The following is a 27,131-nucleotide window of genomic DNA, read 5'->3' as shown; positions in this document are numbered from 1 at the left end:
GCATGCTAAACCTTCAAATTTAAACAGTGTCACGTGGGAGTAATTACTCGGCATAAAATGATGAAATAAAACTTTTTCCCCTTTTTCCTATCAAAGACATTTTATTTGCTGCCCATTATGGAATCCAGTAATGGAGGTGCAGGTTCTGAATTCAGTCCAATATTGATTCAACTAGCCCTTCTTTGTACAGTAGTGGGGTCCTGCATTTCTTTTTTTTCTGTTTGGTTACATTGGAAAAACTACAGAAAACCTGTAAGCTGACAATAGATATAGACAAATTTATTACTGATTTTCCTTTTAAAAAGAATCAACAAAGACAAGTCATTCGCATATTGTGGATGTAAAAGTGTCAACAAAAGCATAATTATTCAGCCTATTAAACCAAACTTATAGGGTTCCCATCTACGGCATTAGTACTTATATTTCGCTCGTTTCACTTAATGTAGCTTTCTATGTCGATACTTTTAGGGATATTTATGAAGCCTTTGTCATTTATGCTTTTTTTAACCTTCTACTGAACAAACTCGGCGGAGAAAGAGCTTTGATCATCATGCTTCACTCTCGCCCACCCTCAGAAAACTTCTTTCCGGGCACACTTTACTCTCGAGAGATTTTTGTGGGAGATCCTTACACATTCTTGTTTGTCAAACGAGGTATCCTCCAATTTGTGTATGTCAAACCTGTCTTGGCAGTGATCACCATGGCCCTGAAAGTAACCAATCACTATCGTGAAGGTGATTTTAGCCTATCAGGTTCTTACTTTTGGATCACCTTTGTCTATAACTTGAGTGTTTCATTTTGTTTGTGGTGTTTGATGGTCTTTTTTTATGCTACCAAGAAGGATTTGACCAGTTTTAGGTAACGCTCGTTATTATTTTTATTTATTTATTTTTTTTTTAAAAAAAAAAGCGAAAAAGATTCATGATTTAGTGTAGGCCACTTCCTAAATTCTTGTGTGTCAAGGCTATCATTTTCTTTTCATTTTGGCAAAGCGTTGTGGTTGCTATCCTTGTCTCTGCAGGCATTATACCAGAAGGTTTGTCTTTTGTTGATACAGACAAGAGGAAACTAACTTTTTTTTAGCTGAGCATATCTCTGTAGCTATTCAAGATTTCCTTGTTTGTATTGAAATGGTCCCCTTTGCCATTGCTCACTCTTTTTCGTTCTCATATGAGGACTATTTTGACAGTAGTGTTCACTCAGCACGTATGCCAATCCGTATTGCTATTCAAGATTCCTTGGGATTCAAAGATGTCTACATGGATACACTGCTCACCTTACGTGGATCTGGTTTTAACTACCGGTCCTTTGAACCTTCAGAGGGCGTAGCCCATATGGGTAGCAGTCGTAACTCACGTATCATGGCCGGTTTGAGGTACTCAAATATGACATCTAAAAAACATTGGCTAGGGCCTGCTCCAACCTCGAAATACTTACCCGCAGGCCCAGGCGAAGCTGTACATGAGGAAGAAGAAACAGAACCGCTGACATTTGAAGAGCCTGGAGAGGATATGGAAGCTCTATTTGAATCCAGTCGTCGTATGGAATTCGGTGATTATAATTATCCAGTGATTGATTTTCGAGAACCCCTCTGGCAACAGACCCGTCGACCTGCTTACGGCACGACCTCTGTCAATCAAGCTCAGAGGCCTTTGGGTCACCCTAGAGAGGGGTGTATTGATGTGATAATTGAGCAAGGAAAAGGAAAATATGTACTCGTAGAAGATTTAATTAAACAACAACAGCAGGAAGAACAGGAGACGAGATTAGCGGTGGAGAACCGCTCGCTAAATCTCAAGAAAAACGAAAGACCATTGAAAGATGAGCACATTCAAAACCCTTCATTTTCTACACCAAACATTTCCTTACGATACCCTCAACCTCAAGCTTCTCTTTCTACTCCTCAACGACGTCAAGACCAACTATACCAAGAGCCCATACAACGTCGGAGCTCACTGAACAGTGTTCATGAGTCTGTGCAACCTCAGGCTTCTTTATACCAAGAGCATGCACAGCATCAAATCTACGGAAATCATGAATCCGTAAAATACCAAGCTTCTTCGCCCTTATTTACAGAGAATAATGCTTGGTCAAGTGGAATCTCGCTTTTTGCAGATGAAGAGGAAGACTTGCTAGGTACCAATGTATGGAAATAATATATATATATATATATTTTTACATGAAAATTCGAAAAGATCTTTATCCACTTAAACCGTGATTAACTTGAAACACAATATAAATCAAAACAAATTACAATTGAAAATTCAATTAAAATTCACATGAAAATACATTAGAGTATGTTTATTAGTCTTAGCGTACAACATAAGAAAGTAAAGAAGAATAAAAGGCTAGATAAAAATAAGAGGTTGGACGCCAAGGATAACGAAAGAATCATATAAGACATACCCTTAATGCTCTGGGTTCCTGAATACAATGAAAATTGGTTTAACTAAATCTGGTAAATGAGTAATGGCTGTTACTGAAATTTGATATATAATACGACAATAACTTTATAGAATCAATTCTTTTATTTGATTCTGAATTCATATTTGCTTTCGGTCTTGTTTTATTTTTTATAATGCAGATAATAGCTGCAACTTGAAAATTTTTCGTTGCACAAACCTCTTCAATTTTCAACTTAAAAAAAAATTCATTGACACCATATTTTATTCATTTCTTTTGCTCAATCTAATTATAAAATGTCAACACTGGAACGCCACTTACTGGAAAATATGTTTGAACAGTCCCTCTTTTCTGATCTTTCACTAGAGTTTCTTCACCCTTCATTTCCATTTTCCATTCGATTTAATGTTCACAAAGCCATTGTCAGCCAGTCACCCTTTCTACGACACCTGTTAACAGAAGATAACACTTGTTCAAATCACATTATACAGGATGGACGTACCTACCTAACAGTGCACCTCGCAGAGGCATTCACTCAATGTGGCTTTGTTCTCGTACCATTTCAGCACATCATTCGTCGGCACTGGCAGAAAGTTAATACGCAACAAGTTACCCTACCCCTTCTCTCTACTCACCTCCGATTTGTACTCGAGTGGCTCTACAGTACACAGAAGTCAACTCTTTTAAAAAGAATGCAAGATCAAGATACCCTCCGCATCCTCTCAGTCGCCGTTCTGTTTGACCTTGAAGATCTTGTGCAAGCCTGCGTGCAACGATACACGCAAAACCAATTATCTCTAGAGAGCATCATGCGTGATTTGGAGACCATCTGTCAGTTACCTCGAGGGCATCAAGCCTATCTGCGCCTGCGAGATGCTTCTCTTTTACTCCTGTTGAGGTATGGGCCTCAGGAACCACGTCGACTATCTGAACTCCCAGCAGACTATATGGCCGATGTGCTCAGTGCTGATTGCCTCTTTGTGTCAAGTGAGTTTGAACGCTACAATTTGTTGAAATCTGTGCTGATGTCATTTATGCAGTCGGTGGGTGACATCAAATGGACATCCAAGGGCCCTGTCGACCGGGATGAGAAACGCCTTTCGGGATTTGTTCGGCCACTGACACCTGCTTCAGTACGCGCGGTAAAGAGAAGACGAATTGGCTCAGAAGAATTGGAGCGGACTCGTCAGGGACAGGCGAATCGACTGAGCTTTACTGCTCTCGTTCCGTTTGAGACACTCGTCGCCGATGCGTCTTCGGGAGGTGTGATTGACAAAGCGACTGTGCTCTCATATCTTCTCAAAACCACAGTGCACTACAGTAACATGACGTTTGATCAACTGAGTGACGTGCGACGGGACGGCATTGTGGATGAGGCTATTGTCTTTCGTGCTCTTTGGCAACGGGAAGCTCTTGAACGCGTTTTGTATCCTTATTACACTGACGCTGCTCTTTCAGTTGCATTAAATGAATATTTTGATGTTGATCCATCGGATGTGAAGCGAAAAAAACTATTGTTAGGCACACCCAGATTCCGCTTCTGTGCATCAATTGATATAACATCACCTTCAGAAGGAAATGGATGGGTTCAAGAACAGGATGTATTTAATGAGGATGCAAGTGAAGATGAAGATGGAGAGTGGAGATCAGATGATGAGGAGAGCAACAAAATAATGAAAGTCTTGAAAAAGACTTTTTATTCAAAAGCAGAGACAATCTTAGGTGTAACGTATCGTGTGCAGATAGAGGCTCAGACCACACTGCAAGACGATATGTTTTCCTGTCGATTTGAATTACAAAAGGATATTGGGCGAACAAATACGAAACAGCAAGAGGAGGAGATGACAAAATCAGCTGTAGAGAACAAGTCTAAAATTCATTATTGGATACATTGTCTGAACCGACATGAATGTATTGTGAATCATCATCAAATTGACCCAGAAGATAGAGTTCTCTTGGCTGTGACAGAGCAACGTGAAGAGGACCCAAATATAGGCTACGTTGAACAAGTATTAGTTCACTCTGATTCGAAAAAAGGAGTTACTGTTGACGTGACGATTGCTTTGGAAATCTTTGGATCAAATCAAGCGTAGAAAAAAAAGCTCTGATTTTCTTTATCAATTTATGCTATATTGTAAACGCCATTGTAAAGCACCACTTCATAATATTAAAGCATTTATGAGGAAGAAAAGCGTGTGCGTCTAATATCAGATCTACCTTTAAAAAATAAAATATAAGCTTAAGAGCGCTATCTACATGAGTCAGCCTTTCGAAACTTAGTAGTTTAAAGCTTCCACAATTTATAGTAAAAATTAGTGTTCATCTTTTATCACAGTAAATATTTCCCATTTTTTATCATTCTAATACATCTTTCATCGAAGTTCTTTTTCAAGATCGTATTTACAACCAAGCTTTGCAAAGACTAACACCCATGTTGACTTCGTATCCATTCCGATACACATTCAAACAGAATAACGTTTATGATGATGCCAAAGCCAATTCATGTGAACATACAATAGCCTTCTATCAATTTGCTCGTTTCTTTGAAGCTCTCGAATTACCTATTTTCGATTGCTTTCCTCTTCGCAGAACCTGGATACCTGGCTATGCAACGACTGATAGTAAACTTCTCTGTTAAAATATTCTTGGCCATGTGTGAACCACTGGTATCAATAAAATGAGTTTCCGGGTAGAGATAACTAACATGGATTCTAAACTTTTGAAACCTCAAGAACTTGGTATGCTCTGATTTCTTGGAACAATCCAAACAGGTGGTATCCTTAAAAAAGACGGAATAGAAAATATTGAGATATTGATCTTCAAAGTACTTTCGTGGAACCCACGCCTTACATAACATGGAGAAATTACTGGCCGCTGTGTTACTATTGACCTAAGAAGACGAGACCTTTTATGCTATGTACATGAAACCTTCACTGCTGATGAACCACGCACATATAGATACACCAAATCTTGTCAAGATAGGATGGAAAAATAAAGAAGTATCGTCACATCTGTGAAGCCATTCAACCACAAGAAGTGTAAAATGCTGAAGATACTCTTGTAAACTCTCGATCCTTATATCTACAAAACTTTGAAGTGTATCTTAGAAACTGTGCATTGGTTACTGAATTATTATAAAGGCATTATACTGAAACTACAGCTAATCATTTGACGTCGCATCCCTTGCATCGAAAACTGAAGCTGTCCAAGTACAATGGAAGGCAGAAAGCTAGCGAAGATATGGTTGTCAAACTGAAAAGTAAGTTTGAAAGTGATGCTGCTTTTGTTATAGGTAACTATTTCGCTCCAAATACTTGGTATCAAGAACCTATGAGAGGTGCCGGATTCAGAAGGCTGCTGAAACATGGATCCTTAGTGTATTTAATTGATTATTAACACGCAAATGATGTACGAACCCTTACTTACCTTTTGGATAGATGTTTCACACCAAAGAACGATGGTAGTATTTAATTTTAGAACATGTTTATTCACAGAATGACATTATGGTAGGCAATCAGATCCGATTATTTAACAAACTTGAATGATTTCAGCTTTGGTAATTTAAAATAAAATAAATACTAATTTGGAACTAGCTACAACTTTCCTTTGGTTAATAAAATACGCTAATTCTTATACGTTACTCTAAGTAATATAAGCCTTTCTTTTTTTTTTTCAAGCACCAGATTGACACACACGTTTAAAGTGGAATCTAGTAACAATCGATAAGAGCTATTACAGGTTTATAAAAGAGTGATGAAAACAGTGCTAACATCTTTAAAGATATTAAGAAAGGATTAAAGAGTATGAGTCAGAAGTACGTCCAGGACATGCTAACTGTTCATGATATAATGAATCAAGTACTATATCATATGTACCTACTATGCAACCACCAGCACATGGCTAGCATATATTTAATCTCTTCGAAATTTGTGTGAAAAATGCCAGTTCCCTTAAACAATCGATTTCAAGCCTTGTATACAACGAGTATGACTGATTTACGTGATGACGGCCACACTAAACTTGTCAAAAACTGCTTTCGTTTATGTATGACATTTAAGATATAGAAAGATTTAGAAAAAGTAAAAAAAAAATTAAAAATACTCCTTTCTATAAGTCTAGTCGATGACTGGAATAAGCTCTTTTTCACAATTTATTTCAAAAAGGAGGCTGATAAATAATTGGAAACTCTGTTCCTATAGTTCCGTTATTCGGTGCTGCGTCTATGTTTAATAACTCCGCCATGAATCCATATACTTCAATATTAAAAAAGGGTGCCAAAATGGTACCCTCTTTATACATCCTATTTAATTTGGGACCTTTGGCCAAAAATATGGCTCTCATATCTTCTGCTAAATTATCGTAACCGTGATGATCGCCACCTTCTTGAATCGCTGTTTTATGCGTAACAAATGTGTAACCAATATCTGGGATGACTTGAATAGGAGCAATACGATTGGAATGCTTATAGTGATACCGATTAGGCATATCCTTTTGTAAATATACTTGGAAGTGATGAGTTTGGGTATAATTCACTAGGTGATGATAAATTTCTTGAATGATATCCTCCGTCATGTTACGCTGAAAATGAAGGATGGAGGAAGGCGATATGTTTTCCACATATTTTAACAGATGCAAGGGAAGAATATTGTCATAATATATAAGCTTGTCCTTACCAGTAGATGACATACCATGATCGCTGACCTATTGTTTGTGAGTCGATTATTTCATCATACATTGTACATTCGTCACTTACAACAACAATATGGGCATGGGTATCGAGACTTCTTTTAGCTAATTCGCTTGTCAAAAACCCAATAGCATTATCTACCTCTTGGATATACCCATTCATCTAAATATAGCTGAATTACCAATGCACCAAAATATATAAAAGCCTTTACCTTTGGACTGTCAGGTCCTCCTCTGTGGCCTTCCTGATCCACTTGTTGTATGTATACAGAGATCATCTGCGGCCTTTTATCGTAAGGCAAATCTAACCAATCTATTGTCGCCTGCATCTTTTCTTTCATTTTCATTGAATTATTGAAAGGAATTATATAATCTGGTGTATCGTGGTGTGTATTGCATCCTGGCCACATTATGGACGCTGTTTTTTGACGGTGTCTTCTTGATGTAAGCCATATCTAAAAAAAAAATTAGTATATCATTTTAAAAAGAAAGTTATATATTTACTGGTTCCCCTTTCCACCATCGATGATCAGATGTAATTGTTGCATTTGCATGTTCAAACAGTCCAATATCTGGATCATAAAACGTATTGCCTACAATGCCGTGTGTTTCCGGATAAAGTCCAGTAATTAATGTCCAATGATTAGGAAATGTACTTGGCTAAATCTGCTATTTTAACTTTCTCTTTTTCTTTATGTATAAATTAGCTTACAGGGAATGCTGGATGTAAATATTTAGCTTTAATGCCATCATTAGCTATGTGCAAATGTATAGATTGAGAGTTAAAAATGATTAGAAGCAGTACCAAGTACTTTTACCTAACTCATTTAAATGCGGTGTAACATTTCTTTCCAAATAATCTGGTCGAAATCCATCCAAAGAAATTAGGATAACGGTTGATGCAAAATAGTCTGATCCATTATAATATAATTTCTCAGTCGGTCTTCGCATTGGATGCTCGTGTGTAATAAAAGTCAAAAGTATTTTAACAACAATAAATGAAATCCCAATAGCAACAGCGAGGCAAATATATCGCATAAGTGGATTGTCCTATACTAATGTCAGTGTTTCAAGATAGATTTCATGCATTCTTCGAAATTTACTGGTTGCAATTCAGGCTGCTCGTCATTTTCTACAATGATTGTCCACTCTTCGTCTTCTGAAGAGGAATCTTCTTTATCTAATAAATGTGCCTCCTCTTCGTCTTCATGGCCGTAATCCTGGCCCAACCTTTCAGAATGAGAACGTGTCATTTCATAGACTTCTTCGTTTGTGGCAATAGGCTGCATACTAAAAGATTGAGTGGAAAAAAGGCTTTAATTTTTTTTCTAAAAAAGTTACTCCTTTTTTGTATGTACTATATTTTTTCTCCTCTTTCTTAACCTATAATTTTTTTATAATGTAAAGCTGTGCTTACTTTTTTGTATTGATCTTTCATATACAGTTTGTGAATAATGATATATACATGTATTTTATGTTGTAAAAGCTATTCAAGCGATAGCTTTTTTTTTTTTTTTCAGCCCTTTTGTGTTTTCATCAAAGGTTGGATAGCGTATTTGATATATTTCTTACTCTTAAATATAATAAAGCAGTGAAATACCTTTATCTTCAGAATGTTTTGCTTTATTCAGGTATGATTATGAACTACATTGAGATATCTGCTTAATGCTTAATATATCGGCTTCTAGTTGAATAAACTGCTTGAAATAAATTGAGTGGGTAAAGCAAGTAAACTTATTATCGGTGCTTGTTACATTTTTATCTATTGAAATACATTCATTGTTAAAAAGATCTAGCTTTGTGCTTTAGGATACATTCTCAAAAAAGTATTTAAACCTTAGAATATTAGTATTTTTTTCCTTCTGCTTCATAAACACGGAAGGATAGTGAACACCCAGTCTTATGTTATGAAACTCAATCTAATATACAAAAGAATACAGTTTCTTTCCATCTCTGTGCTGATTGGATACGGAGGATTTAAGAAAAAATTCCTGTAAAAAATTGTTCTAATTGCAAAATAGACATGTGAGAAAATCAGTGTAATGGCTTTGCCAACTAAGTTCAGCTGAAATTAGCAGACCTTAGGTTTCATTTTTCAGTTGCAGTAATAATTTCTGAAGTACTATACATTGATAATTAAAAGCCTCTTATTCACGCAAAAAGACAAAAGGCATTTTTTGTACTGTTAAAAGCAAAACTTTCTTGTTTTCATATTACGGAATAGAAAAATGATAATTATTCTTCCAAGGCTTTACCGTCCCATTGAAAAACACGCTCAATTTCTCCGTTTATGGAACTTATGAGAAAAATTGAAGCAGGAAAAGTACTGGCAATTGTACGCTCGTTCATTTTGATATAAGAAGTTAAAAAGAGAAGAAGAGATAAAAAAGTAATTGATCCATTAATCATTATATACTACGTGGGATATCTGCTTACAAACAAAAAATATCTTAATTAAGTCGTGTGTATATAATCCTATGCTCTTTTTAGTATAGTAACTTGACAGAATAAAGTACTTTCATTTCATAAAAAGATATGTCCGCGAGAAGATGAGTGGTCATACTGTGTTTCCATTAATATTGTTTAACATGTTCAGTACAGATCAAAGCTTCCTTGATTGCGATCATAAGAATATATAAATTGAGGCTACTAAACTAGAAAAAATTGTATGGGTATGGGGACATGAATGCCATTGGCAGGGATGAAATTATATCGTCATTCTTCTCATTTTTAGGAAAAGTCTAAGAACTGAATACTATCGAGGCTATCTATACTATATAATTCAATAACTTGGTAAATATTAAGAGATTATATACCTCTTGAATCCTTACACCCAACATTAGATTGTCTTTTTTTTTGCACTTTATAATCTAATTTGAGAATAACTTCAAGAAAAATGTGGAGAACGCTATTGTACTACTTTCCTTTCAGATCTTTTTTGGTAAGCTTGTATATTCTTTTCTGTGTTGCATGGAACACAAAACTTCTTATATAAATACCACTTTCTTTTATCTTCTTTGTATATTTTTCTACAATTCAACCATGTCCTCCATCGATCAAAAACCAGAAGTTAACCATCATGAGACTATCACAATACCTACAGAAAGCAGTTACTCCGAAGAGCGCCATATCTCTCAACATCCTACCTCACATCCACAAATCAGCAGTGCAGCTTTTATGAAACTAAATCCGGCTCCTCTTGGCTTCGGTGCTTTTGCTTTATGTGCTTTTGTACTTGGTCTCTACAACACAGGCTTGATCACCAGCTTGCCTCAAGTCGCAGTTGGTGTCGCCTTTGGTTATGGAGCCATGGGCCAATTTATCTGCGGCATTTGCGAGCTGATTATTGGAAACATGTTTGCGGCTACCACCATGCTTACATACTCTGGTTTCTTTCTTACTTTTGGTATCATGATGGTACCAGGCTCTGGGTTTTTGTCAGCCGCCATCGAGAATGGTGGTGAAGCTGCTGTTGGCAAATGCATTGGACTTGTTGAACTTGGTTATGCTATCGCCGCATTTTTATTTTTCCTTGGTGCTCTTCGTCAACCTATTCTAGTTCGACTTGTTCTCTTACAAGTATTTTTGGCCTTCTTCTTTGGTGCTATTGGTGGATTGGGAGGAATAGTCAAAATGAACATTGCTAGTGGATGGGTGTCATTTACCTTGTCAATAACAGCTTGGTATGTTATGTGCGCTCTTTTATTTACACCTGAAAGTACAATGATTAAGCTCCCGTTCTTTTAAATCGTCGCTTCTAAAAACGTATGTCCTCAATCATTCTTTCACTTTGTATGTAATTCACTTTCCACTAGCACTCTTACCTTTGCTCCATACTAAATATAATGTATCATTTAATAAATTACTTTTTTTTTGTATTTATACAGTCCACCATACTCATCCTACTTATGAATTTAGTATCATAGTCTTTTTTTCGCTTTGAGAAACTATATATTGCATATGATTACGGCGTAGTGGACTTTTATTCAGTTATATATCACGATTAGGTAATTTTAAAGCCAATACCAATGCTATAATGCTTACTCGAGACAACAGATGTATTCAATTATAGATTATTTACTTTAATGAGAACAAGCAACTGTAGACTCTGTGGAATAGAATATAAATTGACTAGTTTTTCATCCAGTTTACAGAGTGAGATGATTTTGTCTAATGTCCTTATCAGTGTCTATTAATTTCTAACGTAATGGTTCAAATTGATAAATTTGGTGATTATTATTTTTTCTCATTGCCATCGAGTCGCATTTGGTTTGTAGAAAATGAAAGAATTGTAATTGCAAGATATTAGCTTGCCAAAAAAAAAAAAAAAAAAAGCTGGGGTTGAGACAAAGATAAACTAAACAAATTGATAGGATAAAAGCATGCAAAATAAACAAAACTATCCAAGCAGAGTAGCTGCTTAAAATATATTTATAATATCTCTGTAGTATATTAGCCTACTTATGTAAGCATCAGCAAAAATACTATATTCATTTTTTTTGTTTTTTCATTAAAGCAAGTTGCATCTTCCAAATACATGTACTAGAAATATGCTTCGTTGCTTTTTTTTTTCTGATTCCTTCAATTGCTCACTTAAAACAAGCTTAGATTAAGGTAGAACTTATACTATTTAATTCTGTACTTGATTCCAGAAGAAAATTTTGGATGAACAGTCTATCGACCCTAAAGGCTTTTGGTTTTTCAAATCGATCAATATAGAAAAGAGTTTGTAACTATTTAATATCGGCAGGTACAAACTACATATGCTTGCACAACCAAGATTATATTGATTAAAGCTTTTTAACATCAAGCAGAACATAAAACAGTTAAATATGGTTACTCAAATCTATGCGCAATATCACATCAATGGCCATGTACAAATCATGTTATAAAATTTTCAAAATGAAGACGAAATAGACATAAAGTAAGATATTAGATTTATTAACATTGGAAAAATAAAAAACCTTTTTAACATTTACTTGAAAAAACTGTACGCCTACAGCGAGATCTTGATACTTTTCTTTATTAATAAGCATTGATTTTGGAGGAAAAAAAAAAAAAAAAAAAAAAAAAAAGCATCTTCTGCTTTTTTATTTTTAAGCGCCTCATATGATTGTTGGTAGACCCGAACATGTTTGTTACATAAGCGCGACCCTTTTGCTCTTAGCTTTCCCGAAAGATTGACCACAGTAAGCAAGCGTGATACGATACAAATTACAATAAATTTATTAGCAGCCCTCAATCGTTTAAGTTCTAGAAGTTTAAAGCATTTTAGGCCCTTTTTTGATATACACTAAACTTGATTTAAACAGATAAGACACACTGTGATATTATTCAGATAAGTTGTTACAAAACAAGGAAAAATTTAATAAAGACAAAGTTATATTTTTTGTATCTATAAAATGAGAAACTGTATTTGGGCTTTTTGCATTTGTTCAATTGCCAAAAAAAAAAGCAAGGTATAGCATGATCACCATTCGTCTTGTTATTTCACATAAATATTCAACCAAACAATTGGGAGTCAACGGGAATAGCAAGTTTGCTTTGGTAAAGATACACAATAAAAAGAGATGCCATAGTTTAATACGCTGGCTGTCATACTTTAATTAATTTATGTGAAATTACATTGATCATTTTATAAAAATAATGGTTGCACAATACCCTACATTGGGTACGTTCATTTTAGGAAGGTACGGTACGCCGAAAGAAAAAAGGGAAGCATCCTGTTGTTTTCAATAAAAATAGCAGCTTTTGGAGATGGTAACATATTTTCTCTTCAAAGAATTTGCTTTCTGTTGCATTGGATGCAATTGAAAGAAGAAAATGAAGAAAAGTATTGTAAGCTGCCCTCATTGTTGGATTTCGCTCGTTTCGTGAAAAAAAGGGAGACAAAATATTAAATAATTGAAATTGACTACACAAAGTGTAATGAGCCTTAAATCATTATATGTAAATGCTTATTACTTGATTGCTGAACAAATAGGTCTTAATGCCAAATTATATAAAAGCGACTTTCATTTTTCCTTTCCTCTCTTCACTTCTATCATTCTATATTATATTATAAAGCATTATCGTGTCAATTATATTTTAAGTGTAAATTGAACAAATGTAGCACATAAAAAACGTAGATCTCCTACCGTTAACATGCTCACTCAAAATTTCGTAAATAGAATCCCTATTGAAATCCGTACGACGCCATGCTGACCTTTTTGCTTATTTTAGTTATTGATCGTGCTGGATGAAATGTAATCAAATATAATCGGAAAACCAATCGCTAAAACCAGGGAACACGGAAATATCAATCCAATTAAATTATGAAATTGTATTTCTGGTAAGACATTGTACTTTTTGCTTTCATATAAAAGGACAACATTATTTCTTCAAACATGTTGCAATAACGCACTTCCCCTTCCCATTCTTTTTACATATAGAAATGAAGTTTATTACTATTGCCTCTTCCGCTCTCTTGGCTCTCGCCCTCGGTACTGAAATGGCCTCTGCTGCTGAATGTAGCAAATTGTATGGTCAATGTGGTGGTAAGAACTGGAATGGCCCTACTTGTTGTGAATCTGGATCCACCTGTAAAGTAAGCAACGATTACTACTCTCAATGTCTTCCCTCTGGAAGCAGTGGCAATAAATCTTCTGAAAGTGCTCACAAGAAGACTACCACTGCTGCTCACAAGAAGACTACTACCGCTGCTCATAAAAAGACTACCACTGCTCCTGCTAAGAAGACTACAACTGTTGCCAAAGCTTCCACCCCTTCTAACTCTAGCTCTAGCTCCAGCGGCAAATATTCCGCTGTCTCTGGTGGTGCCTCTGGTAACGGTGTCACTACTCGTTATTGGGATTGCTGTAAGGCCTCCTGTAGCTGGCCCGGTAAGGCCAATGTCAGTTCTCCTGTCAAGTCCTGTAACAAAGATGGTGTCACTGCCCTTAGTGACAGCAATGCCCAAAGTGGCTGTAACGGTGGTAACAGTTACATGTGTAACGACAACCAACCTTGGGCTGTAAACGACAACCTTGCCTATGGTTTCGCTGCTGCTGCCATCAGTGGTGGTGGTGAATCTCGCTGGTGCTGTTCTTGTTTCGAACTTACTTTCACTTCTACCTCTGTTGCTGGTAAGAAGATGGTTGTCCAAGTCACTAACACTGGTGGTGATCTTGGCTCCTCTACTGGTGCTCACTTTGACTTGCAAATGCCCGGTGGTGGTGTTGGTATTTTCAATGGTTGTTCCAGCCAATGGGGTGCTCCCAATGACGGTTGGGGCTCAAGATACGGTGGTATTTCTTCTGCATCTGACTGCTCTAGTCTTCCTTCCGCACTCCAAGCTGGTTGTAAATGGAGATTCAACTGGTTCAAGAACGCTGATAACCCAAGCATGACTTACAAGGAAGTTACCTGTCCTAAGGAAATCACCGCCAAGACAGGTTGTTCAAGAAAATAAACTGATTTATACTCATCCCTTACATTCACTCTTATCATGAATTCAAACTATAAAATAAATTGATTTTTATTTAAAACAATAAAACTTGATGCGGCATTTTATTTTTTGCATTTTTACTTTTAAACATAAGTTCTTTTTTTTTATATACATATTTTATTTTCTGTACGTCAAATGACAACCATTGCCGAAGAGGATTTGGACAAATATTTCTCACAAACCGAAAAGCACATTGAAATTGAACGTGTTCTTTCATGTTTCAAGCTCGATCCATTTTCCATTCTCGAATTACCCTACGGTAAACCAGATCCCAAGTCCATCAAGATGGCCTACCGTAAGAAGAGTTTAATGATCCATCCTGACAAAGCCCAACATGAGCGTGCACAAGATGCATTTGATATTCTTAAAAAGGCTGAATCAGAACTATCAGATGAATCGAGACTCAAATTATTACTGACAGTAATTGAAGAAGCCCGTGTAGAGGTTCTGAGAGAAAATGGGCATAAGGTGAAGACAGAGGTCATCGTCAAGCCACCAACTATGACAACTGATGAAGAAGGTAACATGAAATTGTCTGCTTCACTGGATTCCTTGTTGGTTGTGGATGAAAAGGAATATCCTTATTTGCAAACAGAGAAAGGCAAATTACAGGTCAAGGAGAAAATAAAGCAAATCTTGTTTGAAATGGAATTGCGTAAACGACGTCAATTGAAAAAGGAGATGGAAGCAGAAGGTGCGGAGAAAAGGAAGGCGGAGGAAGCAGCACAGGACAGAAAAAGAAAGGCAGAAGATCAAAAAAAGTGGGAAGAATCTCGAGATACACGAGTAAATAGCTGGCGCGATTTTCAAAAGAAGGGAGGTAAAAAAGTGAAAAAACTTAGAAAGTCAGGAATGTAATTTATGCTCTCAATAAACAAAAAACTTTACTTGATCTTCATGACTACATCAATATGCTCTTCTTCACATAGAATTCCTGAAAATAGTGTACAATGCACTGCTTTATTTAACCCATAATTATTTGATTGGATAAACAAAAGACGAAGCTTTAAAAAGTAACGAATCAAATTCAAATTACTTACAGTGCATAGGCTGAAATTACCGGCTAATGGGACTAACTTCTTCTTGAACATGATGTCGTGACAGCTGTTGAGGTCTGGAATCAAAGTTATAAATAGGTTGAACACAATCTGTTAGAATTGTTCCTATGTTTCTAACAGCATTGACATCTCTGTTCTATCGCTATCGAAAATTAAAATTAGTCATTGATAATTATTTAATAAAAAGCTTTACTTACCAGGTCGTTATCATTATTCGCTAGATACTAGGTACACAATTTTAACGAATAAGTCGAGTTTAGTCGACCTTATAATCATAAAAGATAGAAACCACCATCAATTACCTAAAGAAGCCCTTTCTTCGCATTCAAATGTTCTATGTAGAACTTTGTTTTCACCATTTAAACGTTTCCAAGTCGAACGATTCTCTATAGAATTATCTTGTCTCCAGTTAGATCTATGTTTCTTATTATTAAAATAATAATTTATTATATGAGCTGAAATCTTCATTATTTTAATGGGTTACCGGTAATTACATAGTAAAAGTGGCTCACCAAGGACGTTTCCCAATATTTGGTAACAATGAGAGCATGTTATAGACGTTCGCAGCTCGTCTGCGGGAACGAAGATGGCTTTAGTGCCTACGGCACGTTGTATTGACTGACATAAGAAAAGCTAAACATTCATTTTTTCTCTATACAGGCCAATGTTAACTTGATGGGAATAGGTGTATGACCTCTAAATGTTCCATGCATTGAAGCATCACCATAAGCAAAGATTGTTCTTTGATCTTGGCCGTCACGTATTTGTCACTTTGGATATAGGAGTATGTCACGGATACCTAGAGAATATTAAGAAAAATTAATGGTTGGATCAACAGTTAATCGAAATATAGGTATACATATCTGGAACAATGCCAATAATACGATCATCTTCCGTGATTCCAACTGGATTCTTACATAAATGGGATACTCCTTTGATCCAGTTCTGCAAGCTCAGTTTTCTTTTCATTCGTTCCAGTTCATTTTTGTCGTAGTTATACCTCTCGCAAAGTAGTTTCAAACAAGACAGAAACCATATGACAATCGATTTTGAATTCAAAACCAAGATTTGTTCTTATACGATTTTCAACGTTCAAAGAACCATCGTTTTCTAAACCTTGAATACGCTTTCGTTGTACATGATCAATATTAAAAATTAATTCCCATATTCGTTGCCTTTCATTAGCTACACTATAGCGATTTTAAATTGATAAGCGTAATTAGATGGTCATGCCCATCTAATAAAGTACAGGTACAAGAAGCTGATTATTTAGTGCTCTTCTGAAAACATTATATATTGAATCCACACCACTAAAGTGAGCATATACAATGCTATAACTTGCCAAATGCAAAAGACACGAAGTTTTTACCGGCCATTCGATATTATTGAAACCTCTTGTAAAAGCCAAAAGCTTAGTCTCGGGTGTTTGGCAGGAGGATTTTTGGCACTGCCGTAGCTATTCACTACTTCATAATCTTCTCCACTAAATTCAGCTTCATAAATTGTTGCAATACGATTATAAAAATTTTGTAATTCAGACAATTTAACAATGTCAATATTAGTATAGCCAAAATACCATGATATAAGTTGAATGAGTCAGAAAGAAGAAGAGAAAACAATGATTACGACATCATCGAGCCTTTCATGAGTGATATAATTGAAGTGGTAGACAACATGATGACAGTTTGCTCTTGCCATGACTTCTGCTTAAATCGTATCGCGTACAAGCATATGTACTTGTTGCGTTGTATCAATAGAAGTTTAGAAGTCTATCAAGATAAACAATAGCAATTTTCGAAAATAGATCTAAATTTCTCAAAGCTTTATCCCAAATATAATAAATAGCCATGTCTCGAGAGAATGCTAGTGAAAGATCGACACCTCAGCAAATCAATCAAATAAAAAGCGTCAGCAAGCTCAGCAATGAAGTAAATAGACTAGCTAATAGAGTAGATAGATTGATCGCTGCGCTAAGTACATTTAGAAAGCAACTAATTCACCTTACCTCCACAGAAGCATGCGAATTGGAATTAAACATTGGTAAACAGATAAATAAATATTGGGGAGAGATAAATAAATCACTGTCAATTGATGATGTCATCATTTCTTGCAGAAGAACTTCTTGAATATGGCGCACTTTCCCCTGCCAAACAAAATATATAGCCCGAATTTTTGTGGCGAGTCTTTTTTTTCTCCTTTGTCTTATTGTTGCTTTAAAATGTACTCCAACATCCTCGCTCGTACTGCCATGCGCTCTGCTGCTTCTCGTCAACTCGTTCGTTCTGATCTCTATCACTTCTCCAACTCCAACGGACAAGTAAGATTAATAAAAAAAAACTAATTGGGAAGTAACCTAACTTTTTATTAATAGAACATTCCTTTCAACACCAAGAACAGAGCTGGTCTTGCTATTAAGATGACCTTGTACCTCGGTATTGGTTTTGCTGCTCCTTTCCTCGGTAAGAGAAATAAAAAAAAAGTTAGTGAATCGAAAGCATACTAATTTGTTACACATTTTTATCATATAACTTTCAGGTGCTTGGTGGCAATTGTAAGTTTTAAGATATATTTGAATATTGGGAGCTGTAACTAACTTCTGTAAATACAGCTATAAGGCTGGTTAAATTTTTAGTTTACGAAAGCTTTGATTCATTCACACAGACACATACTCACACTCACACACCTACACGTCTTATACAATGACAATATTAAAGGAGGAAATAAAATCACTGCATCTTTTGTATTAAATGGAAATCAATTACAGTTTTTTTTTTTTTGTTTTTTGTTATGACGTTGAAGCCGAGGGATGTAAATGGTACCATTTGTTACACATTGACAATTTTTTCGAAGATGTTTACAAGAGAGTGTCTCATCAATATGTCATACCCGCTCTCTTTATTTTATTTTTATTTTATTTTAAAAAATGTCTTATAGACCATTACCCATCATATTGGGATCAGTATTGGGAGGTTTAGTTTTTATAAGTATTTTAATTCTTTTGTATTATTTATATCGAAAATATAAAACAAAAAACCATGAAGCACCACCTATAACAGGTATATATAAGAAATATGTGGATCAAAGAAAGAAATTTATATTTTATTGCACAGATAACTTATCACCAGAACCTATCAACTATTCTCTGTCACCCATTACCCCACTTCCACCAATAGATCTTGAAGAAAACACTGAAAGAAGAATACCTGTTACTGCAAGTAGATTTACAGAGCACTTTTAAAGGATCATAATGACATAGCATATTCCCTTTATCCATACTGTATAAACCTTATACCAATTTAATGTACATAACTTAACTTATTCATCTCTTTTCTCAATAATAATGGACAACACCTGCGTTTTATATGAAATTACTTTGCTTCTAATTGTCATGACCATGTACCTAATAATAAGAGAATTCCTTGTGAATAAAATAAATATCCGACTCTTTTTTGATGTTTTCCTTATCTTTATGGCACAAATCTTGATTTTCCACTATATAAAACTGAAAACCCCCAAAAAAAAGACATTTTTTAGTCAATAATACTATTATTTCTTAATATATAAAATATATCATCTGTTTCTCTGGTTATATATAAACTGATTGAGTCATTAAAGTAGAATACAACGCAAGCATTTAAATCAGAAATAATGATAATCACTAAATGAGCTCAAATTTCTGTGAGTCATATTCAATGCATTTTATATTCAATAACTCCGACAACCTTGCTACTTTATGAAACAGCCATTAAAGAAGACAAACTTGTTAGTGATCTATAGAAAATATAGTCAGATTATATCAATTACTATCCCTTAAATCAAAGATTTCTCTTTTTATTTATTTTTCTCGATTTTATGGCTATACATCTCGCAAAGAGTGATCATTGTCTTTTCTCACTTTCTATTTAAGGCATATCATTAAAATGTCCGCACAGCAAGGACAGGTTCTTTAGTGAAACAGACTTGCCAAAATAAAATAATAGATAAAAAACTTTTTTCCCTTCTTTTTTTTCTCGTTCTCTTTCTTTCTTTTTGCTTTTTACTAAGAAACGATGTTATCCATAGCTCGAAAGTCATTGGCCAGTGCTGGTCCTCTTACCCGTCATATCACCAAGAAGACTTTTATAGCTCCTCAATGTGTTGTACCTGGAAAAAGACGATATCAACACACTTATCCTAATCCAAATGCAGAAAAGGTATAAAGCGTGTCTATAGCCTTATTTAAAAAAACATGACTATTAACATGATAAGATTATTAGGAGACTATTGTCAAGTTGCTGTATAACATCGGTTCACGTAAAGAAGTTGAACAATACCTTCGTCACTTTTCATCTGTCGAATCACAAAAGTTTGCCGTCATCAAAGTTGGTGGTGCTGTTTTGACTGACGAATTAGACACACTCGCCTCTGCCTTGACCTTTTTGAATCGTGTTGGTCTCTATCCTATCGTTCTCCACGGTGCTGGTCCCCAACTGAACAAGTTATTGGAAGAAGCCAAGATCGAACCACAATATGAAGAAGGTATTCGTATTACCGATCCTCAAACTCTTGAGATTGCCCGTAAGGTCTTTATGGCCGAGAATCTTAAGTTGGTTGATGCTCTCGAACGTCATGGCACAAAAGCAAGACCCATTCCCGGCGGCGCATTTATAGCAGATTATTTGGATAAGGAGAAATATGGATTTGTAGGTAAAATCACTGGTGTCAACAAGGAAGTTATTGAATCCTCCATTCGTGCTGGTGCTTTACCTATCTTGACCTCTCTTGCTGAGACACCTACTGGTCAAATTTTGAACGTAAATGCTGATGTAGCCGCTGCTGAGTTGGCCACCGTCTTGGAACCCTTAAAGATTGTATTCTTGAATGAAAAGAATGGTTTGTACCATGGTGTCACTGGTAAGAAATTAGATGTAATCAACTTGGATGAGGTAAATAAAAATAAAGATTTTTTTTTCCTGCTGACTAACTTTTTACTCTTAGGAATATGAAGATCTCTTGAAAGAACCTTGGGTCAAGTATGGTACAAAGCTCAAGATCAAGCAATGTAAGGAGCTTTTGGACGGTCTTCCTCGTTCTTCCTCTGTTGCCATCATCTCTGCTGGACATTTGCATAAAGAACTCTTCACTGACTCAGGTGCTGGTACTTTGATTCGTCGTGGCCATAAGTTGTACAAGTACGATGGTGTAGACCAAGTTGATCCTGACAAGATTCGTCGCATTATGGAAACTGAAGATAGTTCTATTTTATCTGGTAAGACTTCTGTCGCTTCTTATCTTCGTTCTCTTCAAAACAAACAAACCAGTATTTATACTGATGAACCTGGGGAGGTTTTGGCTATTATTACCAAAGATCCCAAAGATCCTAGTCAACCTGCCGTTCTTGAAAAATTACTCACATCCAAGACAGCTGTATTGAACAATGTACCTGAGAACTTGTGGACAGCCATCCGTAAAGATCATGAGAGTTTGACTTGGAAAGTAGAAGCCAAGAACAAGGAAGGCAATCTGGATCCCTCTTGGCATTTTGAGCGTGCCGATGGTTCACTTAGAAATTCTAAGGATCAATCAACCACCTTTTTCTACGGTATTGAAGATACAGAAAAGGTCAAGCAAACACTCACAGCCTCTCAAAAATCTTCCTTGGGAACCCGTGCTTACTCTACTTTTACCCAGCAACGTCGCGGATATGCTACTTCAAGACCCAAGAATGTAGGTTTAATCGGTGCGCGTGGATACACAGGTCGTGAATTAATCAACTTATTGGATGCCCATCCTCATCTCAACTTGACTCACGTAAGCTCTCGTGAATTGGAAGGCAAGCCTTTGGAAGGTTACACCAAATCTAGCCTGAACTATGTCAATTTGAAACCTCAAGATCTTAAGGCTGAAGCTGAAGTTGACGCTTGGGTTTTAGCTTTGCCCAATGGTGTTTGTACTCCTTTTGTGAACCAAATTAACCAAGATATCAAAGCTGGAGATTCAGCTGAAAAAGTCTTGATCGATCTAGGCGCTGACTATCGTTTTGATTCCACATGGACCTATGGTCTTCCTGAGTTCAACCGTGCCAATCTCAAGGGCGCTAATCGTATTGCCAACCCTGGTTGTTATGCTACAGGTGCCCAACTCTCTATTCGTCCTCTCTTGCCCTTCCTTGATCCCCATTCTGCTCCCACCGTCTTTGGTGTATCTGGCTACTCTGGTGCTGGTACCAAGCCATCTCCCAAGAACGATCCTGAGGTCTTGCGTGACAACATAATTCCTTATTCATTAACAAATCACATTCATGAGCGTGAAGTATCTTACCAATTGGGCACACCTGTTAACTTTATTCCTCATGTCGCCTCATGGTTTCAAGGTATCTCTTTGACTGTTAATGTACCTTTGAATAAGACTATGACCAGTCAAGATATTAAATCTGCTTTTGAAGAATTCTATCAAGGCGAAAAATTGATCAAGGTGATGGAATCCGGAGAGCCCTTGGTTCGTGATAATGCTGGTAAACATTTCGTACGTCTTGGGGGTTTTAATATTCATCCTGAGGGTAAGCGTGCTGTGGTAACAACAACTCTTGATAACTTATTGAAGGGTGCTGCTACTCAAGCACTTCAGGTAATGTGAATAGTTATAGATTAAAAACTGATTCCCTTTTAACGTTTTTATATAGAACTTAAACTTGGCTTTAGGTTTTGATGAATACACTGCTATTCCTACCAACTAAAAGAAAGAAAAGAGCCAACATCATTCCATGTATACTATATTAAACATATTTATGTCACTTGTACTAGAAAATTTTCCTGATCTTCATTTATTTGTACCTTTTGTAGACGCAACATGACGTATGGGTTGCTATTTTAAGGAAGCTTTCCTCATTTTCTTTTTTTTTTTCCTACTATTCCCTTTTTCTTTTTATTACAAAATTATGTTTTTTTGCTTCACTTGTAAGCAATATTTTAGATTTAAAATGACCGAGAAAAATAACATATTTATATAGTTGGTCTTGAACGATTTAAACGTAAATCAGGTGGACATGTTTGGCATTGTCCTAATTGCCAAGCGAACGATGTCTACCTTATAAAGTCAAACGAATGCTTCACTTTTTGCTTTGTACCGCTAATACCTTGTGGGAAAACAAAACAACTTTATGAATGCTCAACATGTGGTTGGGTCAATGTTTATCATCCGCCTTCATAAGATATAAAATATGCAATTTTATTGTACGCAAAGAAAAAGAATAAAAAAAAAGCAATAAAAAAGAAGCGGATCAAAATAGTTTTGCTACAAACACTTCCTTAAAAAATGTTTCTGCTATAACAGACAACTCTTTTTCCAGCCTGGCCTTAGCATAAGGCTTGATTGCATTGATTGTTATAGCGTTCATGAGTCTAGAATATGTGAATTCATTAGGTAGAATAGAGAAAAACAAATTAAATTGAACTTACTTTGGATGCTGGCTTTTTTCAATCTCAATATCCAATTGTTTTATGTCGCACTTGCATAAAAGAACATGAAATTCGGGTTCTTTATTTCCCTGAGCAACACTTTGCACTTGAAGATAAAAATTAATGTTTTTAATTTTTAACAAGGCAGCTCCTTTATCCTCCCAAGGTGGAAGACCATATAACTTTTCGTAGTAATATTGAGGGATATTACAAGTTGCGGATGCTTGGTAGCTTTGAAAATAAAAAATGGATTAAGCCTTATTTCTATTTATCTTTGCTACAAATATATACTTACAATCTGTAATTGACAATATCATTCTTGTTTATTAAGCCTGGAATCCCTCCTACTACAGCCGACATTTGAGACTTGACTTGACAAGGAATAGCATCATGAAGATCAATCTGAACATCATTAAACGTGAAATTGTATCCACCAATACCAGTACTACATGACGATGTACGTAAGAATTGGCAATCCTGAATGTATTTACTTTATTTTGAAAACTTGCATTTCCATTCGCTCAATAAGTAAAGGACCATACTCTTCACACCTTTTGTTTTTAAGTATTGTTAATATTCATCTTTTCTTTTTTTTTCTTAAATTAAATACTTGCAAGGCTGGAAACTCCTTTAACATAATCGAATAGTAGTCTGTTTGCAATGTCGGGTATCTTCTTTCATTATTAATAAATATTTTTCCACAAACCTCCTTGATTAATGCAACCTGCAAAGGAGCAAAGCCTCCATGAAATGGTTCAAGCAGTGATATGATGTTGGATGTTACTGTTTGAGGATCCCAGGCAAAGTCCTCATTGTTTATCAAGTAATTAACTATATTAAATAACTGGGCTCTGATGGTCTTTATATGCTCTCCAAAAGCTACGGCGGGTGCTTTATTCATTTTTATTGTGCTCCATGTCTTTTGAATTGAATCCAATGATAAATCACTGTTATTGATTAATTCAGTCAGACCCAAGAATATCTGATTAAAGCTATTTGTTCTCTTCTGGTTGTTTTGGTTGGTTTTTATACCAGCCGTAATTGCAGATTGCGGGATGTTGAATAAGGATTTGAGAATAGCAATTATATCTCGAGCATCAGGATCCATCAAATTTTCCACAGTATCAACCTTAGCCTCCTGTATTTTTTTGGTGGTATAGTACATGCAAGCAAGAAAATCTTCAATGGCATTCATGTAAGATGGATTGTCAGTAATGGTGTGAAGGGTGGCATCAACTATGTCAGCAAGGTAGTGCTGTTCAACTGATTCTGAGATATTAAAAAAATATGTTTTATAAGAAAAATGACGCTTTTTCAGTTGTGAATAATTTACTTTCGTAATAAGCATCAACAATTTGAGCAAATAACACAATATATTCTTGTAAATAATGGCATTGTATGAATGCGTGAGCCATTTTCCAACCCAAGGCTTCAGGATTGTTTGTGTTAATCAGCATCATTTCTATTATAAAAACACATTATTTTAACATTTCAAACGACTTAATGTTCTTCTTTCTTTGAGGTACCATCAACACAAGGAAAAGGGTTGCAAAAGCGCATCCTTTCATAGATACTATTCCATTGCAGATTTCTATCTGTTTTGCTTCGTTTCTTTTGCCACATTTGCATCCAAGTATCGGCAGATACACGAATGTGATCCAAAAAACTTTGTTTGCCATTGTCAACAGGGCGAAAGATGTCAGAAATTTCTTGACTGAGTTGAGCCTTTGAAGCAATCATGCTTTGTTTCTGTAACTCCTCGAGACTTGAAATTTTTCTATTATTTTCTTGTTTATTGTTACTGTCAGTTTCTTTGTCAATTGGTACTTGTCTGATAAACGCTGTATATTTTGAAGAACCTAATTCGATATCTGTTGAATTACCTCTGTCATTATTATTTTTGTTGACAGACATTTCTTCTAAGGATCCTTTAATTTGTTCTTTTGTATTGTCCTTAATTTTTTCTGCCAGACTGGGCACGGTTTCTTCAGTTTCTTTCTTATTTCTTTTATTGTCATCTTCTTTATCTTCTTCTACTACTCCTTCCTTCTCCTCTTCTTCTTCCTCTTCTTCCTCTCCTCTGTCTAGAATGTTATTATAAATAGAGAAAAAACTAAAAATTATTACTCTGTGTCCTCATCGTCATTTGCTTCGTTTTTCTCAAGCTCTTCTGCAGAGGTTGTTGCTTTTTCTTCAAGTTGCTGTTTTTCACCATCCTTTTTGTCTCGCTTCTTTATCTCTTCCTCTGAATCTCCTTTAACACCTTCTTGCTCTTTCTGATTTTTTTGGGGCGATCTCTTGGTAAATTCAGTAGTCTGATCAAGTGCTTTTCTCGACTATAATAATACAAGCTATTCATTATTTCGGTTCACTTCATTTGATTTTCTATTTACCGCTTTTGCTTTTGGCATATTATATAATTTTGTGTTTTATATAAAATAAAAACTAGAAAAAAGAAGAAAGTATTTGATTTATAATGTTCTTAATATAACTGTAATAATAAATCAGGTACTAATCATGCTTTTTTTTTCTTTCCTTCAGAGATTTATCATGTATTAAAAGGAGTGAATGTAGGTCAACAAAAAAAGACTTAAAAGATAAATATCTAAAGATATATCTTCCCTTTTCACATTGATGAACTATCTTGGAATAAAATGGCTTTTATATATATATAACTTTGCTGCTAACCATGCAATATTTAGCTAAATAAATACTAATCGGTGATAAATAAGATACCAATCAGTTTCTTGAGAAAGGACATTATAGACATTATTATAGTATATTAGTAAACAAGATTGCATTTGTATCATGATATATGAAGAACTATAGTAACATCGTTTTGTTAATTAATAAGTATCTCATTTAAATAAAAACCATTGTATTTTTTAATGCATAATATATAATGATAAAATTGGTAGTAATCATCATTCATCAGTTTGTTCTATTTAAACATGTAAATGAAACGGGGATTCTTCAATAATAGCTTTTATACAGTATTTGCAGGAATAAATACCACGTTTACTAGTTAATATATACATATATATTGCAATATAAAGCTTGTAAAAACGCGACCGTCTGAAAATGGTGTAACTTTTCAATTTCACTTTATTTTGCTTGTAAAAAATAATGATAAAGAATAACTTAACTTGACCAGAAACACTTTTGATAGCTTTACCTAATGGTATGTATCCAAATTTTATATAATTTTTATAGTATACGTATTATGTAGTTGCCTAAACGTTACATGTTATTTTGCAAATTTTTACATAACTTTATATAAGCACTTTCTCATCATTTATCAGTTTATTTTAGTAAGATGTAAATAAACATTGACAATAACTACATTTCCTGACTTTCATATTATTGATCTTTAGTAATGCTTGCTTATTATACAATGATTATCTTTGGAGCATAGCAATTTTTACAAAGCAACATGATATGCTAACAGAAATGAAAGGTGTTACAAATTCCATATAAAGTTTATCGACGTCATAAATATTACGTAATAACACTGCACATAATTGTTATCTATGGAGTATGATAGCTGTCAGATATACTTTAGTTAATCGGGATTTATAATGAATTATGCAATATTATTGCGGTATGTCCAGTTGAGCTTGTTTACGTTGAATGTTAACTATTGTACAGTGAGAACGGTAAATTTTGTCACTTTGAGAAAATTAAATGTTCTAGTATTGCTCTGTCCTGGACCTGTCGATGGCCTGTTATATGTTCTATCCTCCATGAATTAGATCAACTACAACACTATACAATCATCCCATGCAAGACACCTCATGGCCAAAAACTAATTGAATGGCTGAGACAATTTAACTAACTTCGTATGTCTCTCTATGCACCCTACTTTCCTTTCTCATTCTTTACCCTTGAACCCGAAGGGGTTTTTTCTAAACATCAAACCTCCAAACGGATTGATCTGGTCCGGGCGGACACTTATTTGTTTTATTTTTAGCGCTCAACTGGACTTTTAATAAAATATAACATTTAAACAAAAAATGATTGTCCCTTATGTCTAGAAATTTTGTCCTTTTGAAATAAAAGAAA

At 35.3% G+C, this 27,131-nt stretch overlaps 14 protein-coding genes across 14 annotated transcripts; 10 read left to right on the top strand and 4 right to left on the bottom strand.

Annotated features, from left to right (window-relative positions):
- Nucleotides 1–550: 550 nt before the first annotated feature.
- Nucleotides 551–2,156, top strand: RO3G_04947 (uncharacterized protein; the record flags this gene model as incomplete). Its single annotated transcript, XM_067659537.1, has 3 exons — nucleotides 551–858; nucleotides 936–1,036; nucleotides 1,084–2,156. The coding sequence occupies 3 exons, from the start codon at nucleotides 551–553 to the stop codon at nucleotides 2,154–2,156; spliced, it is 1,482 nt and encodes a 493-aa protein (XP_067515638.1).
- A 1,572-nt stretch (nucleotides 2,157–3,728) lies between these two features.
- RO3G_04946 (uncharacterized protein) lies at nucleotides 3,729–4,496 on the top strand (the record flags this gene model as incomplete). Its single annotated transcript, XM_067659536.1, has 1 exon — nucleotides 3,729–4,496. The coding sequence occupies one exon, from the start codon at nucleotides 3,729–3,731 to the stop codon at nucleotides 4,494–4,496; it is 768 nt and encodes a 255-aa protein (XP_067515637.1).
- Nucleotides 4,497–4,834: 338 nt separating this feature from the next.
- Nucleotides 4,835–5,041, top strand: RO3G_04945 (uncharacterized protein; the record flags this gene model as incomplete). The annotated part of the gene is made up of 1 exon (XM_067659535.1): nucleotides 4,835–5,041. The coding sequence occupies one exon, from the start codon at nucleotides 4,835–4,837 to the stop codon at nucleotides 5,039–5,041; it is 207 nt and encodes a 68-aa protein (XP_067515636.1).
- A 405-nt stretch (nucleotides 5,042–5,446) lies between these two features.
- Nucleotides 5,447–5,874, top strand: RO3G_04944 (uncharacterized protein; the record flags this gene model as incomplete). The annotated part of the gene is made up of 4 exons (XM_067659534.1): nucleotides 5,447–5,463; nucleotides 5,544–5,662; nucleotides 5,696–5,780; nucleotides 5,841–5,874. The coding sequence occupies 4 exons, from the start codon at nucleotides 5,447–5,449 to the stop codon at nucleotides 5,872–5,874; spliced, it is 255 nt and encodes an 84-aa protein (XP_067515635.1).
- Nucleotides 5,875–6,558: 684 nt separating this feature from the next.
- RO3G_04943 (uncharacterized protein) lies at nucleotides 6,559–6,975 on the bottom strand (the record flags this gene model as incomplete). Its single annotated transcript, XM_067659533.1, has 2 exons — nucleotides 6,559–6,570; nucleotides 6,658–6,975. The coding sequence occupies 2 exons, from the start codon at nucleotides 6,973–6,975 to the stop codon at nucleotides 6,559–6,561; spliced, it is 330 nt and encodes a 109-aa protein (XP_067515634.1).
- Nucleotides 6,976–7,498: 523 nt separating this feature from the next.
- Nucleotides 7,499–8,378, bottom strand: RO3G_04942 (uncharacterized protein; the record flags this gene model as incomplete). The annotated part of the gene is made up of 5 exons (XM_067659532.1): nucleotides 7,499–7,544; nucleotides 7,594–7,661; nucleotides 7,802–7,845; nucleotides 7,908–8,139; nucleotides 8,193–8,378. The coding sequence occupies 5 exons, from the start codon at nucleotides 8,376–8,378 to the stop codon at nucleotides 7,499–7,501; spliced, it is 576 nt and encodes a 191-aa protein (XP_067515633.1).
- A 1,753-nt stretch (nucleotides 8,379–10,131) lies between these two features.
- RO3G_04941 (uncharacterized protein) lies at nucleotides 10,132–10,836 on the top strand (the record flags this gene model as incomplete). Its single annotated transcript, XM_067659531.1, has 1 exon — nucleotides 10,132–10,836. The coding sequence occupies one exon, from the start codon at nucleotides 10,132–10,134 to the stop codon at nucleotides 10,834–10,836; it is 705 nt and encodes a 234-aa protein (XP_067515632.1).
- Nucleotides 10,837–12,735: 1,899 nt separating this feature from the next.
- On the top strand, nucleotides 12,736–13,293 carry RO3G_04940 (uncharacterized protein; the record flags this gene model as incomplete). The annotated part of the gene is made up of 3 exons (XM_067659530.1): nucleotides 12,736–12,779; nucleotides 12,872–12,927; nucleotides 13,202–13,293. The coding sequence occupies 3 exons, from the start codon at nucleotides 12,736–12,738 to the stop codon at nucleotides 13,291–13,293; spliced, it is 192 nt and encodes a 63-aa protein (XP_067515631.1).
- A 229-nt stretch (nucleotides 13,294–13,522) lies between these two features.
- On the top strand, nucleotides 13,523–14,539 carry RO3G_04939 (uncharacterized protein; the record flags this gene model as incomplete). The annotated part of the gene is made up of 1 exon (XM_067659529.1): nucleotides 13,523–14,539. One exon carries the CDS (start codon nucleotides 13,523–13,525, stop codon nucleotides 14,537–14,539), a length of 1,017 nt encoding a protein of 338 aa, XP_067515630.1.
- Nucleotides 14,540–14,860: 321 nt separating this feature from the next.
- Nucleotides 14,861–15,433, top strand: RO3G_04938 (uncharacterized protein; the record flags this gene model as incomplete). The annotated part of the gene is made up of 1 exon (XM_067659528.1): nucleotides 14,861–15,433. The coding sequence occupies one exon, from the start codon at nucleotides 14,861–14,863 to the stop codon at nucleotides 15,431–15,433; it is 573 nt and encodes a 190-aa protein (XP_067515629.1).
- Nucleotides 15,434–16,300: 867 nt separating this feature from the next.
- RO3G_04937 (uncharacterized protein) lies at nucleotides 16,301–17,009 on the bottom strand (the record flags this gene model as incomplete). The annotated part of the gene is made up of 3 exons (XM_067659527.1): nucleotides 16,301–16,432; nucleotides 16,634–16,818; nucleotides 17,003–17,009. 3 exons carry the CDS (start codon nucleotides 17,007–17,009, stop codon nucleotides 16,301–16,303), a joined length of 324 nt encoding a protein of 107 aa, XP_067515628.1.
- Nucleotides 17,010–17,851: 842 nt separating this feature from the next.
- On the top strand, nucleotides 17,852–18,188 carry RO3G_04936 (cytochrome c oxidase subunit VIIc; the record flags this gene model as incomplete). Its single annotated transcript, XM_067659526.1, has 3 exons — nucleotides 17,852–17,950; nucleotides 18,005–18,092; nucleotides 18,169–18,188. The coding sequence occupies 3 exons, from the start codon at nucleotides 17,852–17,854 to the stop codon at nucleotides 18,186–18,188; spliced, it is 207 nt and encodes a 68-aa protein (XP_067515627.1).
- Nucleotides 18,189–19,682: 1,494 nt separating this feature from the next.
- RO3G_04935 (uncharacterized protein) lies at nucleotides 19,683–22,348 on the top strand (the record flags this gene model as incomplete). Its single annotated transcript, XM_067659525.1, has 4 exons — nucleotides 19,683–19,826; nucleotides 19,890–20,558; nucleotides 20,611–22,239; nucleotides 22,295–22,348. The coding sequence occupies 4 exons, from the start codon at nucleotides 19,683–19,685 to the stop codon at nucleotides 22,346–22,348; spliced, it is 2,496 nt and encodes an 831-aa protein (XP_067515626.1).
- A 543-nt stretch (nucleotides 22,349–22,891) lies between these two features.
- RO3G_04934 (uncharacterized protein) lies at nucleotides 22,892–24,809 on the bottom strand (the record flags this gene model as incomplete). Its single annotated transcript, XM_067659524.1, has 6 exons — nucleotides 22,892–23,012; nucleotides 23,070–23,300; nucleotides 23,365–23,546; nucleotides 23,680–24,338; nucleotides 24,403–24,531; nucleotides 24,644–24,809. 6 exons carry the CDS (start codon nucleotides 24,807–24,809, stop codon nucleotides 22,892–22,894), a joined length of 1,488 nt encoding a protein of 495 aa, XP_067515625.1.
- Between the last annotated feature and the right edge of the window lie 2,322 nt (nucleotides 24,810–27,131).

Source organism: Rhizopus delemar, genomic scaffold (genome assembly GCF_000149305.1).
Source record: "Rhizopus delemar RA 99-880 supercont3.3 genomic scaffold, whole genome shotgun sequence".
Classification (NCBI taxonomy): domain Eukaryota; kingdom Fungi; phylum Mucoromycota; class Mucoromycetes; order Mucorales; family Rhizopodaceae; genus Rhizopus; species Rhizopus delemar.
This window is presented reverse-complemented; position numbering and strand designations above follow the sequence as displayed.